At 39.3% G+C, this 15,496-nt stretch overlaps 1 protein-coding gene across 3 annotated transcripts in view; it reads right to left on the reverse strand.

The window, feature by feature from the left end:
• Positions 1-10,452: 10,452 nt before the first annotated feature.
• ANXA6 (annexin A6) overlaps positions 10,453-15,496 on the reverse strand; it is a 202,601-nt gene continuing 197,557 nt past the window's right edge. For all 3 annotated transcript variants that reach the window (XM_053718681.1, XM_053718679.1, XM_053718680.1), the window contains one exon: positions 10,453-11,202. In XM_053718681.1, the coding sequence (XP_053574656.1) occupies positions 11,143-11,202 (60 nt within the window). In that variant the 3' untranslated portion in view covers positions 10,453-11,142. The remainder of the gene's footprint in view (positions 11,203-15,496) is intronic.

Genomic DNA, 15,496 nt, shown 5'->3' on the forward strand with positions numbered 1-15,496 from the left:
TGGAAGGGAGGGGGGTGAGAGGGGTGTCATAAAAAGAATAGAATGTGTCTGAAGGAGAAAATAGCTGAAAATAGCCAGAAAGAATAAATAAACAGAGGAGAGTAAATAGGCAAGATGAGAGGAAAAACAGAAGTAAAAAGAAACCAATATAGGACAATAAGATGAGAGATTATAGAAAGTTATGGTAGTGTGTGAAAATGCCAGAATCTACATTAAGTCCTTCATTTCTGGTATTGAAATGTGTGATCATTTTTATATCAAACGTCTTTCGTTCATGAGAGTCTTTGAAATTCCCTTTAAGAATTTTAATCCTGAGGTTAATGATGGAGTGACCAGTCTGGGTGAAGTGATGACCAACAGGGGTACAATATTCATTTTCCTTGTGGTTTTTGATCGAGTGTCTGTGTAGATTCATTCTGAGATGCAGCTTTAGGCCAGTTTCTCCAATGTAGCAACCTCTGTCACACGCTGTACACTGTATCATGTACACCACATTAGCAGATGAGCACGAATAGGATCCTTTAATATTATATGACGCGTTGTTGTGTCTGTGTTGTTGTCACATATATGTTGACACAGTTTGCAGAGTGATTTGTTGCATTGTGCAGTGCCATTCTGTGTGCGCTTCTGTTCTGTGGTTAAATTGCAGCAGACCAATCTCTGTCTCAGGTTAGGCGGTTGTTTGAATGCTAGTATGCAGGGTTCAGAAAATATTTTTTTGAGTGTGGGGTCCTCTGAAATTAGTGGTTGTAGCTCTTTAATAATTTTGCGTACTCCTTCCAGAGTAGGGTTGTAAGTGACTACTAGAGGGGTTTTGTTTTCCTTTTCTTTGTATTGCAGGAGTCTTTCCCGTGGTGTTTTTAGGGCAGATTTGATTTTTTTAGATATTGTCCTTTCCTTGTAGCCCTTTTGCCTAAATGACCCTGACAGTGTACTCAGGTGCTGATCTCTGTCTTTTGTGTCAGAGCAAATGCGGTGATATCTGATAGCTTGGCTGTAGATGATACCTTGTTTGGTGTGATTCAAACAACCGCCTAACCTGAGACAGAGATTGGTCCGCAGCAAATTAAGCACAGAACAGAAGCTTACACAGAATGGCACTGCACGATGCAACAAATCACTCTGCAAACTGTGTCAACATATATGTGACAACAACACAGCCAGACACAACAACGCGTCATATAATATTAAAGGATCCTATTCGTGCTCATCTGCTAATGTGGTGTACATGATACAATGTACAGCGTGTGACAGAGGTTGCTACATTGAAGAAACTGGCCTAAAGCTGCATCTCAGAATGAATCTTCACAGACACTCGTTCAAAAACCACAAGGAAAATGAATATTGTACCCCTGTTTGTCATCACTTCACCCAGACTGGTCACTCCATCCTTAAAGGGACATTAAACACTAAATACATGCTAGATAGAATAATGCATTCAAAGAAAAGATTAGTCCATGACTAACATGTAGATGTATTTTTTAAAGTTTCATCAGTTGTTTTAAAAGTGACAAAATAAGTGTAAAGTTTTAGTGTCTATAAAACACTGGGAGCTGCCATGTTGTAACTTGTGTTACCTTCTCTGCTGTGGCCAATTAGGGTCAGTTATAAATAGGTCACTAGAGTGTGCAGCCAATGGTTGTGCTGGATTTAACAGTGTTCTGCACTTCCATTTCTAACAGGAACTGAAAAGCTCACAATTTCAGAATGGAATTACAGGCAAAGAGGACAAAATAATTAATTAAAGTATATTGCAAAGTTGTTTTATTATATACAATTTATCATTTTATATTACCATCTCAAAGTGTTTAATGTCCCTTTAACCTCAGGAATAAAATTCTTAAAGGGAATTTCAAAGACTCTCATGAACGAAAGACGTTTGAGATAAAAATGATCACACATTTCAATACCAGAAATGAAGGACTTAATGTAGACTCTGGCTTTTTCACACACTACCGTAACTTTCTATAATCTCTCATCTTATTGTCCTATATTGGTTTATTTTTCCTTTTGTTTTTCCTCTCATCTTGCCTATTTACTCTCCCCTGTTTATTTACTCTTTCTGGCTATTCTCAGCTATTTTCTCCTTCAGACACATTCTCTGCTTTTTATGACACCCCTCTCACCCCCTCCCTCCCTTCCATTTGTTGTATGTGATGTGCATCTATATCAGATTGATTAGTATTGCTTCAGACCTGAGAAAGAGAGGAAAACTCTCGAAAGCTTGTCTTCGAAATATTATGTTAGTCCAATAAAAAAGGTGTCACTGCATACTGCAATACTTTGTTTTTTGAGCATCTTATCTACTGGGCTAACACGGCTACTCCAATCTTCACTATATATATATATATATATATATATATATATATATATATATATATATATATATATATATATATGTAAACTTTGGAGCTCTTGCCCCTTAAATACCTTAAAACAAGAAGCATAACTTTATTCAATTTTAATATTTAATGTGTTTACTGTGTATTTACTGTAAATATTTTACATTCCAATGCTCTTCACATAGTAGAACATTTTTATTGTATTTTTAAATATATAGTATATATATGCATATATATATATATATATATATATATATATATATATATATATATATATATATATATATATATATATATATATCTGTATATATTCATAGAGATATATTGGTAAAGATCTATATTTAAAAAAATAAATAAATATATATATATATATATATATATATATATATATATATATATATATATATATATATATATATATATATGTGTGTACACTCATACAGTATCTCCCAAAAGTGAGTACACCCCTCACATTTTTGTAAATATTTTGTTACATCTTTTCATGTGACAACATGCTGTCCCCTCAAGATAACTCAACATGCAGCCATTAATGTCTAGTCCTTTGGCAACAAGTGAGTACGCCCCTAAGTGGAAATGTCCAAATTGGGCCCAAAGTGTCAATATTTTGTGTGGCCACCATTATTTCCTAGTACTTCCTTAACCTTCTTGGGCATGGAGCTCACCAGAGCTTCACAGGTTACCGCTGGAGTCCTCTTCCACTCCTCCATGACGACATTACTGAGCTGCTGGATGTTAGAGAACTTGCGCTCCCCCACCTTTCGTTTGAGGATGCCCCACAGATGCTCAATAGGGTTTAAGCCTAGAGACATGCTTGGTAAGGCAGTGGTCACCTTAGAGGTGTGTTTAGGGTTGTTATCATGTTGGAATACTGCCCGGGGGGGGGGGGAGGGGTTCATGCTCGGCTTCAGTATGTCACAGTACCTGTTGGCATTCATGGTTCCCTCAATGAACTGTAGCTCCCCAGTGCCGGCAGCACTCATGCAGGCCCAGACCATGACACTCCCACCACCATGCTTGACTGTAGGCAAGACACACTTGTCTTTGTACTCCTCACCTGGCTGCCACCACACACGCTTGACACCATCTGAACCAAATAAGTTTATCTTGGTCTCATCGGACCACAGGACATCTTTAGAAGAGGCTTCCTTCTGGGACGACAGCCATTCAGGCCAATTTGATGCAGTGTGCGGCGTATGGTCTGAGCACTGACAGGCTGACCCCCCACCCATTCAACCTCTGCAGCAATGCTGGCAGCACTTATACATCTATTTCCAAAGACAACCTCTGGATATGGCACTGAGCATGTGCACTCAACTTCTTTGGTTGACCATGGCGAGGCCTGTTCGGAGTGGAACCAGTCCTGTAAAACCGCTGTATGGTCTTGCCCACCATGCTGCAGCTCAGTTTCAGGGTCTTGGCAATCTTCTTATAGACTAGGCCATCTTTATGTAGAGTAACAATTCTTTTTTTCAGATCCTCAGAGAGTTCTTTGCCATGTGATTATGCCATGTGATTATGTTTTAAAGTTTTAGCCAATGAAATGTTTGCAATTTGTGTATATAAGGTACACCTGTAACTGGCTTCCATATGCTATGATTACGGTATTATGCCGAAACGCGTAAGCTTGCCAGTCTTGAGATGTCCTTGCCTCTCTTTGTACTTGACCACCCTGTTTTTATAACAGTTTTTCCACTTAATAAATGTTAAGTTTTATCTACAACTCTACTGCTATCGCTCATTTCTTCTATGCTGGGACTCTTTGCCATGAGGTGCCATGTTGAACTTCCAGTGACTAGTATGAGAGAGTGTGAGAGCGATAACACCAAATTTAACACACCTGCTCCCCATTCACACCTGAGACCTTGTAACACTAATGAGTCACATGACACCGGGGAGGGAAAATGGCTAATTGGGTCCAATTTGGACATTTCTACTTAGGGGTGTACTCACTTTTGTTGCCAACGGTTTAGACATTAATGGCTGCTTGTTGAGTTATTTTGAGAAGAGAGCAAATTTACACTGTTATACAGGATGTACACTCACTACTTTACATTGTAGCAAAGTGTCATTTCTTCAGCGTTGTCACATGAAAAGATATAATAAAATATTTACAAAAATGTGAGGGGTGTACTCAGTTTTGTTAGATACTGTATGTATATATATATATATATATAAAATTATATATATATATTCATCCATCCTGAAGACATCCGGGGCGGAGCATCCTCTTCATACGGTCGCCGCTGTATACTGAATCTTCAATGCAAGAAATGTGATTCAAAATGGCATCCCTATTGGCTAAGAGGCGGCCTCTTCTATCTTCATCCAGGCGGCGAAGTCCTCATCCAGGCGGCGAGAAGTCTTTATCCAGGTGGCCTCTTCTATCTTCATCCAGGTGGCATCTTCTATCTTCATCCCGGCAGCGCGGAGCGGGTCCATCCTGAAGACATCCGGCACGGAGCATCCTCTTCATACGGTTGTATACTGAATCTTCAATTCAAGGTATGCGATTTAAAATGGCGTCACTTGCATTCCTATTGACTGATTTGATTTTGGAAATTCAAATCAGCCAATAGGATCAGAGCTACTTCAATCCTATTGGCTGTTCAAAACAGCCAATAGGCTGAGAGCTTCTTAAATTCTATTAGCTGTTCAAATCAGCCAATAGAATTTGAGTTTTTGTATTTTTTTTATAGATAAAAGAGCTGTTTAACTTAGGGCAATGCCCTACATAAGAACCTTTTAAGGGCTATTGGTAATTTATTGTAGGCTAGGGGTTTTTATTTTGGGTGGGCTTTTTTATTTTGATAGGGCTATTAGATTAGGTGTAATTCTTTTTTATTTTTGATAATTTGTTTGTTATTTTTCGTAATTGTTTATTCTTTCCTGAAAAGCATATCTAGATATGCTCAGTAGCTTCTGATTGGTGGCTGCAAATAGATGCCTCATGTGAATGGCTCACCAATGTGCATTGCTATTTCTTTAACAAAGTATATACAAAGATTTCAGCAAATTAGATGATTGAAGTAAATTGGAATGTTGTTTAAAATTGTATTGTCTATCTGAATCGTGAAAGAATTGTTTTGAGTTTAATGGCCCTTTAAGGTGAAATTAGCAGAAAGTGTATGATTACATGGGACATTACAGCTCATTTTCTCCCAGAAAAAAATGGCATATTCAGAACTTGAGCATACTTTTCTTTTAAACAAAAACAAAATCAAAGCTCTGTAATACATTATGAAACCATATTTTAGAGCAATACGCTCTCCGTATTCAGCGAGGTCTTGCGGACCTGATCCGCAGTGTCGGATCAGGTCCGCAAGACCTTTAGTAAATAGGCCTCATTAAAAAAATAAAAATGTTGCTGTGTCTTCCTGTGCGCGGGTTATGCGGGAGGGGAAGGGCAGTGAGCAGTCTGTTGAACATAGCACAAATGTCTGTGGGCCTTGGGAGCAGGTGCAGGGGAAAACTGTGCATCCTGGACTGGGGGGCTGAGTGAATGGGAAGCTGCTGAGCCCTATATAAGGCGATGGGGCAGCGAGGACGGGCTAAGTGTGAAGGGATCTGCCTGAGGCACTGTGGCTGCTCTAGAACTAATCCCAGAAACAGGGGAGTCACCTCTTCTTAAGGGAGAAACTATTATGTTCAGAATCTGGAGAAAAACATCTCTCTCGTTTTCCCAAGATCTTTGGTGCAGCAGTAACAGATGAGCTTGGCGCTTATATGCTGCAGACAGAAGCAATACCTATTAGTGATGGAGCGGAACATCAAACAGTGTTATCCTTGAGGTTTGTTGTGTTTAAATCTTGGGTCTAAAATTCACTTCACTTATCTATAGACTGAATATTCTATACTATCCTCCTCATTGAGCCTGTATTGCAGTGCATAGAGAGCTAAACAGGAAGGGGTTAATTTTGTTTCTATTATATGGACATTACTGAATTCAGATTGATCCCTCAGAACATTTGCAAAAGGCTATAATGTCTAAGTTCTCAACATCAATACTTTAAAAGTTTAACCACGCAGAGAGCTTCCCCATGTTCCACAACAGCAGGAGCATATTTGGTATATAAGCTTTACATACTGCAGCTAATCAGCAGATCCTTCAGCCATAGAGCACGTTGGTAAGGCATCAATTTGAGATGGTAGACTTCACGGACAATGTCATTCCAGCAGACTTCTGACAAACAGCTGATGTTTTAGCAGATTGAATGTCCCCAATAAGAATCAATCACTGAGGCACTTCTAGCAGGGGTCTGATTGATGTAGCCTAGTGTGCCTGCTCAGATATGTGATTAAAAAAAACAGCAAATCCCTTTAAAGGGACACTAAACCCAATTTTATTTCTTTAATGCTTTAGATATAGGGGCTATAGCGTATTATGTCCGACAGACATCGCATTTAACATTGCACAAGCAGTTCATCAGAACTGCTTGTGCAATGCCGCCCCCTGCAGATTTGCGGCCAATTGCAAAACTGCTGCCATATAGTGCGGCAGACACGTGCATGCTCCTGAGCTTATATCCCTGCTTTTCAAAAAAAGATAAGTAAACAGTAAACTAATTTGTTTAAAATTGTATGTTCTATCTGAATCTTGAAAGAAAGTTTGGCTTTTATGTCTTTTTAAATGTACTGAATATATATATAAAAAAGGGCCAAGTAAAAGCTGTTTGAATTTAAGGTGAAATTAGCAGAAAGTGTATGATTACATGGGACATTACAGCTCATTTTCTCCCAGAAAAAAATTGGCATATTCAGAACTGGAGCATACTTTTCTTTTAAACAAAAACAAAATCAACGCTCTGTAATACATTATGAAACCATATTTTAGCTAGAACAGAGACAAAAATTATAGATTCTTTTTAAAGGGGCAATTTATAACAAACCAAAGGCATTTGTTTTGTTTGTTTAAAAAAAAGTATGTTCCAACGGCCCCTATTTATTAAAGGTCTTGCAGACCTGATCCGACAGTGCAGATCAGGTCCGCAAGACCTCGCTAAATGCGGAGCGCAATACGCTCTCCGCATTTAACATTGCACCAGCAGCTCACAACGCCGCCCCCTGCTGACTCGCGGACAATCGGCCGCCAGCAGGGAGCTGTCAATTAACCCGATCGTACTCGATCGGGTTGAATTGCGGCGATGTCTGTCCGCCTGCTCAGAGCAGGCGGACATGGGTTATGGAGCAGCAGTCTTTAGACCGCTGCTTCATAACTGGTGTTTCTGGCGAGTCTGAAGACTCGCCAGAAACACGGGCCCACAAGCTCCCTATGGAGCTTGATAAATGGGCCCCAATATCTTCCATTTGTCCTATTGTATAAAACAAGAACTTTTTATGTTTTTATTATCCATTTAGATATTACTTACAATGGCTAAATGGGCTTGTACCATCAGAAGTGTTGTTTTATTTCTTTACAGCTGATATAGCTTGATGAATGCAAATGGTACAGCTGAATCAATTTTATTAAGCTGCCATTAAATCAATTTTACAGATCAGTTAGATTAATAATTGTGAGAGCACATTAGAACCGAGACCATTATTATAATTATTTAAAAAAATATTGCACACAAAAGTTATAAGGACTCAAAGATAGGAGATCTTGGGTGTTAGAAAAAATAAGTTATTTTGCAACTTGTAAAAGCTGCGCAACCCCAAATGCGAAAAAGCCATAACACATGCAGAGTTTTCGCAACTAATTTGCCAAGCAACTTGGAATCTTGCCCTTAGTCTAATATGGTGTAGAGTTAGCGTGCGAGCGATAAGTGTTAGCTTTTCAAACAGTCTAAAGGGAGAAGAAGTTAACACAGTCACGATATCTGAATTTCTAAAGTTAAAGTGTGCCCAATCTCACTCACGTGCTAACTTTTTACTTTCGACTTGTAATACAAGCACTAGACTGCCTGCAGTAATCTTTTACTTTGAGTAAGCGAAATGAATATTTTGCGCGCCATTTGTAATCTGGACCAAAGACTTTAAAATGATCACTAATAATAAAAAATACTTATGTTTCGTCTTAACTGAATCAGAGGTTGCCAGTAAACAAAATTTGAGATTGTTTTTCTACAGTTTTTTGTGGAATGGGATAAATTAATCTTTTTATATATTTATATTTTACTTTTTTGGGCAAATTTACACTATTATAATTTCTTAATTCTGTTAAACTATCAATGATTAAAAGCTCTGTTTATACCAAAAAAATATAAATATAGTTTTCATAGGTAAATAAAAAAAAACAACAAAAGGCTTTCTTTCTATTTAAATAGAGTCATAGCAAAAATGCTAACATTTTTCACTGAAATTCCTGGTAGCGAATGGTTTAAAGTAATTTTCATACAAAATCCTAACATGCCTGCTGCCTTTTAAATGTCTATCCCTTCCCACCTCTTTTGGCCTGTCCCAGTGGACAACATCTCTAACCCAATGCAAAGGCAACTCCATTGACCTGGTCCTAATCAATCTCTCTGCCATTTCTAAGTTCTCTAACTTCCCCTTTCCTCTCCCTGGCCACCATCTTCTAAATTTCTCTCTTAATTTAACTACATAATCCTAACAAGCCCCTAAAACACTGTTACCTTACAGAAATGTAAATGACTTTGATCTCATAGACATTTGTGCTCAACTGAAATCTCTACTCTCCAACATTTCATCCCTCTCTTGGCCAGACCTGGTGGCCTTACAGTATAATTTGGAAAGCTGCAACCTACATTGTTCGCCATGCATCATGCATTTGACAACAACCATAACACACCAAACAGACTCACTATCTTCAGTAATATTCATGGACTGCTGTCCCAGGAGAAAACCATGCCCCCATGCTGATTTTTTGCATTATAAATTCATCCTCAGATCATACAACTGTGCCTTTGGCCTGGCCAAATAAATCTATTTCTCCTCCCTTGTGTCCACTCGCACATCCAACCCCAGAAGGCTGTTTTCAATCTTTAACTCCCTTCTACGTCTGCCTGCACCTCCGCCCATTACCAAACTCACTGCTCAGATTATTGCTGATCACTTCAAAAATAAAATGGACACAATTAGAAAAGACATCTCTCCCTCGCACCCCTCAGACCCAGCCCTCATACCCACCCCTTTTATTAACAAAACTCTGTTGCTTTATCTTATAACTGAAGAATACATTTTAATACTCCTATCTTCTGCTCATCTCACAACTTCTTCCCTCTCTTGCTGCTTCTTTAACCCCTGTCCTAATTAATTTCTTTAACCAGTCTTATACCAAAGGCATATTTCCTGATACATTCAAGCATGCATCAATCATACCAATCTTAAAAAAACACTCGCTTGACCCTTCCACCTGTTCTATCGGCCAGTCTCCTGCTTCCCTTTGTCACTAAATTATTGGAACGACTGATCTATAATCGCCTAACTCAATTTCTTTCAACGAACTCCTTACTTAATCCCCTAAATCTAGTTTCCACTCTAAATACTCAACAGAAATTACTCTTACTAAAGTAACAAATGATCTGCTGAAAGCTAAAGCAAAGGGACACTGCCCCTTACTAATTATTTTGGATCTATCTGCTGATTTTGACAAAGTTGACCATACTCTCCTCTTACAAAACCTACATTCTTTTGACATCCAAGAAAAAGCCTTCTCCTGGTTTACTTCTTGTATAACTTCAGACGTTCTTTGAAAACTCACCTATTTAGATTTAAAATAGATGTTGAACTGCTTTGACTTACTGCTGCAATTACAATCCATGTAACAAGCTACCCCAAACTTTATGTCTCTGCACGTTGTTGACTATAAGCTGTTTGGAGCAAGGCCCTCCTCCTCTATTAGTTTTGTTTAGTCTTTTATGTTGTGGTATCTTATCACAAATCTTTATCATTGTATACCCCTATCTCTGTACCTAGCGCTATGGAATTTTGCAGAACTATACAAATAAATTATAATAGTCTACATACACTCCCCTTGTTTATCATATATCCTTTGCTTTAGACAATTATAGACAGATATTAATGAGCTATGTCACTGATTATTCACTCTTTAGAATATTGTAGAGACAGAATCTTGCATGAGCCACTCCATGCCGCTCATTGGAAAAAATTGTCAAAATAAATTGCAAAGTTTTTTTTAACCATGTGTAATTAAACTTTTTATTGCAAATTAAATTTAGATTTGTATGTTATTTCCAAGTTTAATAGGAGGGCATTTGATGTTAGACAGTAGAAGATTTAGTAATTTGTAAAGAATGATATTACAGAAAGGTTGCTATAGATTGCAGTACAAGTGAGAGGGACACATTACAGGCATAATAAAGGTGTATAGCTTTGCTATAGATTATCACAGGAATTATTAAAAACTCACTATGAACAGACTACAAAAGCCTGTAAATATTAATTAATCACTGTATGGTACCTCAATTTTGGTGTCTCATAGAAACCTGTTATTAACAAACAAATGTACCACATCCAACTGTTCATCCAACTATTTTTATTTCATCTCAGAACCTTCATTGGCAGAAGTGTCCAGAATGCATCTGAGTTTGTGTTCACATAAATATGATAAATCTGGCAGTATCTGTTTTAAAAATGTAGACTGATGCACTTTTGCTTAAATCCCCAAATGATGTCAAATCCAAGTTATAGTCTAGTCCCTCCCCCCAACTTCCCATCCATTGTGTTTCTTTGGTGCACATTCTTTGCTTTGTGAGGTTAGCATTCCATAGGTGCTCATGAGCACCAGGATTCTAGCTACGGTTAAGATTTTTGTACTGTGGGTCACAGACTATGATGACAGATCAATAATGCCATTGGTCTAGTCTTCTCCACCGCAGATGAATAACAGCGCTTTACAGTAGTCTCCTGATGTTTCACTCTGTGGAGCAAGATCAAAAGAAAAATAAGTTTTAATCATTTATAGAACCAATAAATAACAATACTGGTACCATTCCAATCAATCAGACCTCCTCTTCCCCCCGCAGAGAAAACCCTCTAAAAAAGATTTTTAGAGGGGTTTCAATTTCAAACATTCTAATCTGCTTGACAATCCCATGGTAATAAGTCATGTGCATTCATCTTTAGGCTAATACCTATTTGTCTGAATTTTGGCACATTCGTCCATTTGTCTGCATAACGAGTACACAGATGAACAAGGGACTGAAATGGCAGAGTAACAACATTTTTCATGTTTATTAGTTACATTAGTTGAATTTTCATTTGACACTTTCGGCACAAAAAAAATGGACAGAGAACACAGGAAAAGGAGGAAGGAGCTGAGATCATTTGACAAATTAACTCATTCATTTGCAGTGATGTACAGGGGGTCTGACCATTTATGTGTCCTGTCTATTGCTGACAGAGCATTACTAACTGATTGATGTGAGGACTAGCACGTCATGCATTTATTGCCTCACCTTTTCATCACTTTCACTTCCACTTCTGAATAGTGCAGCAATGCCCATACAAATGTACCCTTTAGGGGCAATGGGTAGTTTAGGATTTTTTAGTGTTATTTTTTTTTTATTTTGGGGAGTTTGGTGGTTGGGGGGTTTTACTGTTAGGGGGAACTTAGTTTTGTTTAAAGTAAAAGAGCTGTTTAACTTAGGGCAAACCCTACAAAAGGCCCTTTTCTCTTGTTAGGTGTATCCAGTCCACGGATCATCCATTACTTGTGGGATATTCTCCTTCCCAACAGGAAGTTGCAAGAGGATCACCCACAGCAGAGCTGCTATATAGCTCCTCCCCTAACTGCCATACCCAGTCATTCTCTTGCAAGCTCTCAACATAGCTGGAGGTAGTTAGAGGAAAGTGGTAAAATATAGTTAGTTTTTTCTTCAATCAAAAGTTTATTGTTTTTAAATGGTACCGGAGTGTACTATTTTATCTCAGGCAGCATTTAGAAGAAGAATCTGCCTGCGTTTTTCTATGATCTTAGCAGAAGTAACTAAGATCCACTGCTATTCTCACATATGTCTGAGGAGTGAGGTAACTTTAGAGGGAGAATGGCGTGCAGGGTTTCCTGCAATAAGGTATGTGCAGTTAAGTTTTTCTAGGGATGGAATTTGCTAGAAAATGCTGCTGATACCGGATTAATGTAAGTTAAAGCCTAAATACAGTGATTTAATAGCGACTAGTATCAGGCTTGCTATCAGAGGTATATACTCTGATTAATGTGCAATATAAAACGTTTGCTGGCATGTTTAATCGTTTTTATATATGCTTTGGTGATAAAACTTATTGGGGCCTAGTTTTTTCCACATGGCTGGCTTTATTTTTGCCTAGAAACAGTTTCCTGAGGCTTTCCACTGTTATAGTATAAAAGTTACAGTTGGTGCAGTTAAAATTACAAACTGTGACATTCAGCTTCCCTCAGCAGTCCCCTGCATGCTATAGGACATCTTTGAAGGGCTCAAAAGGCTTCAAAAGTAGGAGCTGTGGCAGTTGTTATGACTGTTTAAAAAACATATTTTTCGTTTTGTTAATCTGTTTTTTGTATTAAGGGGTTAATCATCCATTTGCAAGTGGGTGCAATGCTCTGCTAACTTGTTACATACACTGTAAAAATTTCGTTAGTTTAACTGCCTTTTTTCACTGTTATTTCAAATTTTGGCAAAATTTGTTTCTCTTAAAGGCACAGTAATGTTTTTTTATATTGCTTGTTAACTTGATTTAAAGTGTTTTCCAAGCTTGCTAGTCTCATTGCTAGTCTGTATAAACATGTCTGACATAGAGGAAACTCCTTGTTCATTATGTTTAAAAGCCATGGTGGAACCCCATAGGAGAATGTGTACTAAATGTATTGATTTCACTTTAAACAATAAAGATCAGCTGTTATCTTTAAAAGAATTATCACCAGAGGATTCTGAAGAGGGGGAAGTTATGCCGACTAACTCTCCCCACGTGTCGGACCCTTTGACTCCCGCTCAAGGGACTCACGCTAAAATGGCGCCAAGTACATCAAAGACGCTCATAGCGATTACTTTGCAGGACATGGCGGCAATCATGGATAATACCCTGTCAGCGGTATTAGCCAGACTGCCTGTATTCAGAGGAAAGCGCGATAGCTCTGGGGTTAGACGTAATACAGAGCGCGCAGATGTTTTAAGGCCCATGTCTGATACTGCGTCACAATATGCAGAAGCTAAGGAAGAGCTTCAGTCTGTGGGTGACGTCTCTGACTCGGGGAAACCTGATTCAGATATGTCTACTTTTAAATTTAAGCTTGAGAACCTCCGGGTGTTGCTTGGAGAGGTTTTAGCTGCTCTGAATGACTGTGACACAATTGCCAGAGAAATTGTGTAGACTGGATAAATACTACGCGGTGCCGGTGTGTACTGACGTTTTTCCAATACCTAAAAGGTTTACAGAAATTATTACTAAGGAGTGGGACAGACCCGGTGTGCCGTTTTCCCCCCCCTCCTATTTTTAGAAAAATGTTTCCAATAGATGCCACCACACGGGACTTATGGCAGACGGTCCCTAAGGTGGAGGGAGCAGTTTCTACTTTAGCAAAGCGTACCACTATCCCTGTCGAGGACAGTTGTGCTTTTTCAGATCCAATGGATAAAAAATTAGAAGGTTACCTTAAGAAAATGTTTATTCAACAAGGTTTTGTCCTGCAGCCCCTTGCATGCATTGCTCCTGTCACTGCTGCTGCGGCGTTCTGGTTTGAGTCTCTGGAAGAGGCCTTTCAGACAGCTACTCCATTGACTGAAATACTTGACAAGCTTAGAACACTTAAGCTAGCTAATTCTTTTGTTTCTGATGCCATTGTTCATTTGACTAAACTAACGGCTAAGAATTCTGGATTCGCCATCCATGCGCGTAGGGCGCTATGGCTTAAATCTTGGTCAGCTGACCTGACTTCAAAGTCTAAATTACTTAACATTCCCTTCAAGGGGCAGACCCTATTCGGGCCTGGTTTGAAGGAAATTATTGCTGACATTACTGGAGGTAAGGGTCATACCCTTCCTCAGGACAGGGCCAAATCAAGGGCCAAACAGTCTAATTTTCGTGCCTTTTGAAACTTCAAGGCAGGTGCAGCATCAACTTCCTCTGCTACAAAACAAGAGGGAACTTTTGCGCAATCCAAGCCGGCCTGGAAATCTAACCAGGCCTGGAGCAAAGGCAAGCAGGCCAGAATGCCTGCTGCTGCCTCTAAGACAGCATGAAGGAACGGCCCCCTATCCAGCAACGGATCTAGTAGGGGGCAGACTTTCTCTCTTCGCCCAGGCGTGGGCAAGAGATGTTCAGGATCCCTGGGCGTTGGAGATCATATCTCAGGGATATCTTCTGGACTTCAAAGCTTCCCCCCACAAGGGAGATTTCACCTTTCGAGATTATCTGTAAACCAGATAAAGAAAGAGGCATTCTTACGCTGTGTGCAAGACCTCCTAATAATGGGAGTGATCCATCCAGTTCCACAGATGGAACAAGGACAGGGATTTTATTCAAATCTGTTTGTGGTTCCCAAAAAAGAGGGAACCTTCAGACCAATTTTGGATCTAAAGATCTTAAACAAATTCCTCAGAGTTCCATCGTTCAAAATGGAAACTATTCGGACAATCCTACCTATGATCCAGGAGGGTCAGTACATGACCACAGTGGATTTGAAGGATGCTTACCTTCACATACCGATTCACAAAGATCATCATCGGTTCCTAAGGTTTGCCTTTCTAGACAGGCATTACCAGTTTGTGGCTCTTCCCTTCGGGTTAGCTACAGCCCCAAGAATTTTTACAAAGGTTCTGGGGTTTCTTCTGGCGGTCCTAAGACCACGGGGCATAGCAGTGGCCCCTTATCTAGACGACATCCTGATACAGGCGTCAAACTTCCAAATTGCCAAATCTCATAAGGACATAGTGTTGGCATTTCTGAGGTCGCATGGGTGGAAAGTGAACGAGGGAAAGAGTTCTCTATCACCCCTCACAAGGGTTTCCTTCCTAGGAACTCTGATAGATTCTGTAGAAATGAAAATTTACCTGACGGAGTCCAGGTTATCAAAGCTTCTAAATTCCTGCCGTGTTCTTCACTACATTCCGCGCCCTTCGGTGGCTCAGTGCATGGAAGTGATCGGCTTAATGGTAGCGGCGATGCACATAGTGCCATTTGCGCGCCTACATCTCAGACCGCTGCAATTATGCATGCTCAGTCAGTGGAATGGGGATTAC

Source organism: Bombina bombina, chromosome 6, assembly GCF_027579735.1.
Source record: "Bombina bombina isolate aBomBom1 chromosome 6, aBomBom1.pri, whole genome shotgun sequence".
Lineage (NCBI taxonomy): Eukaryota > Metazoa > Chordata > Amphibia > Anura > Bombinatoridae > Bombina > Bombina bombina.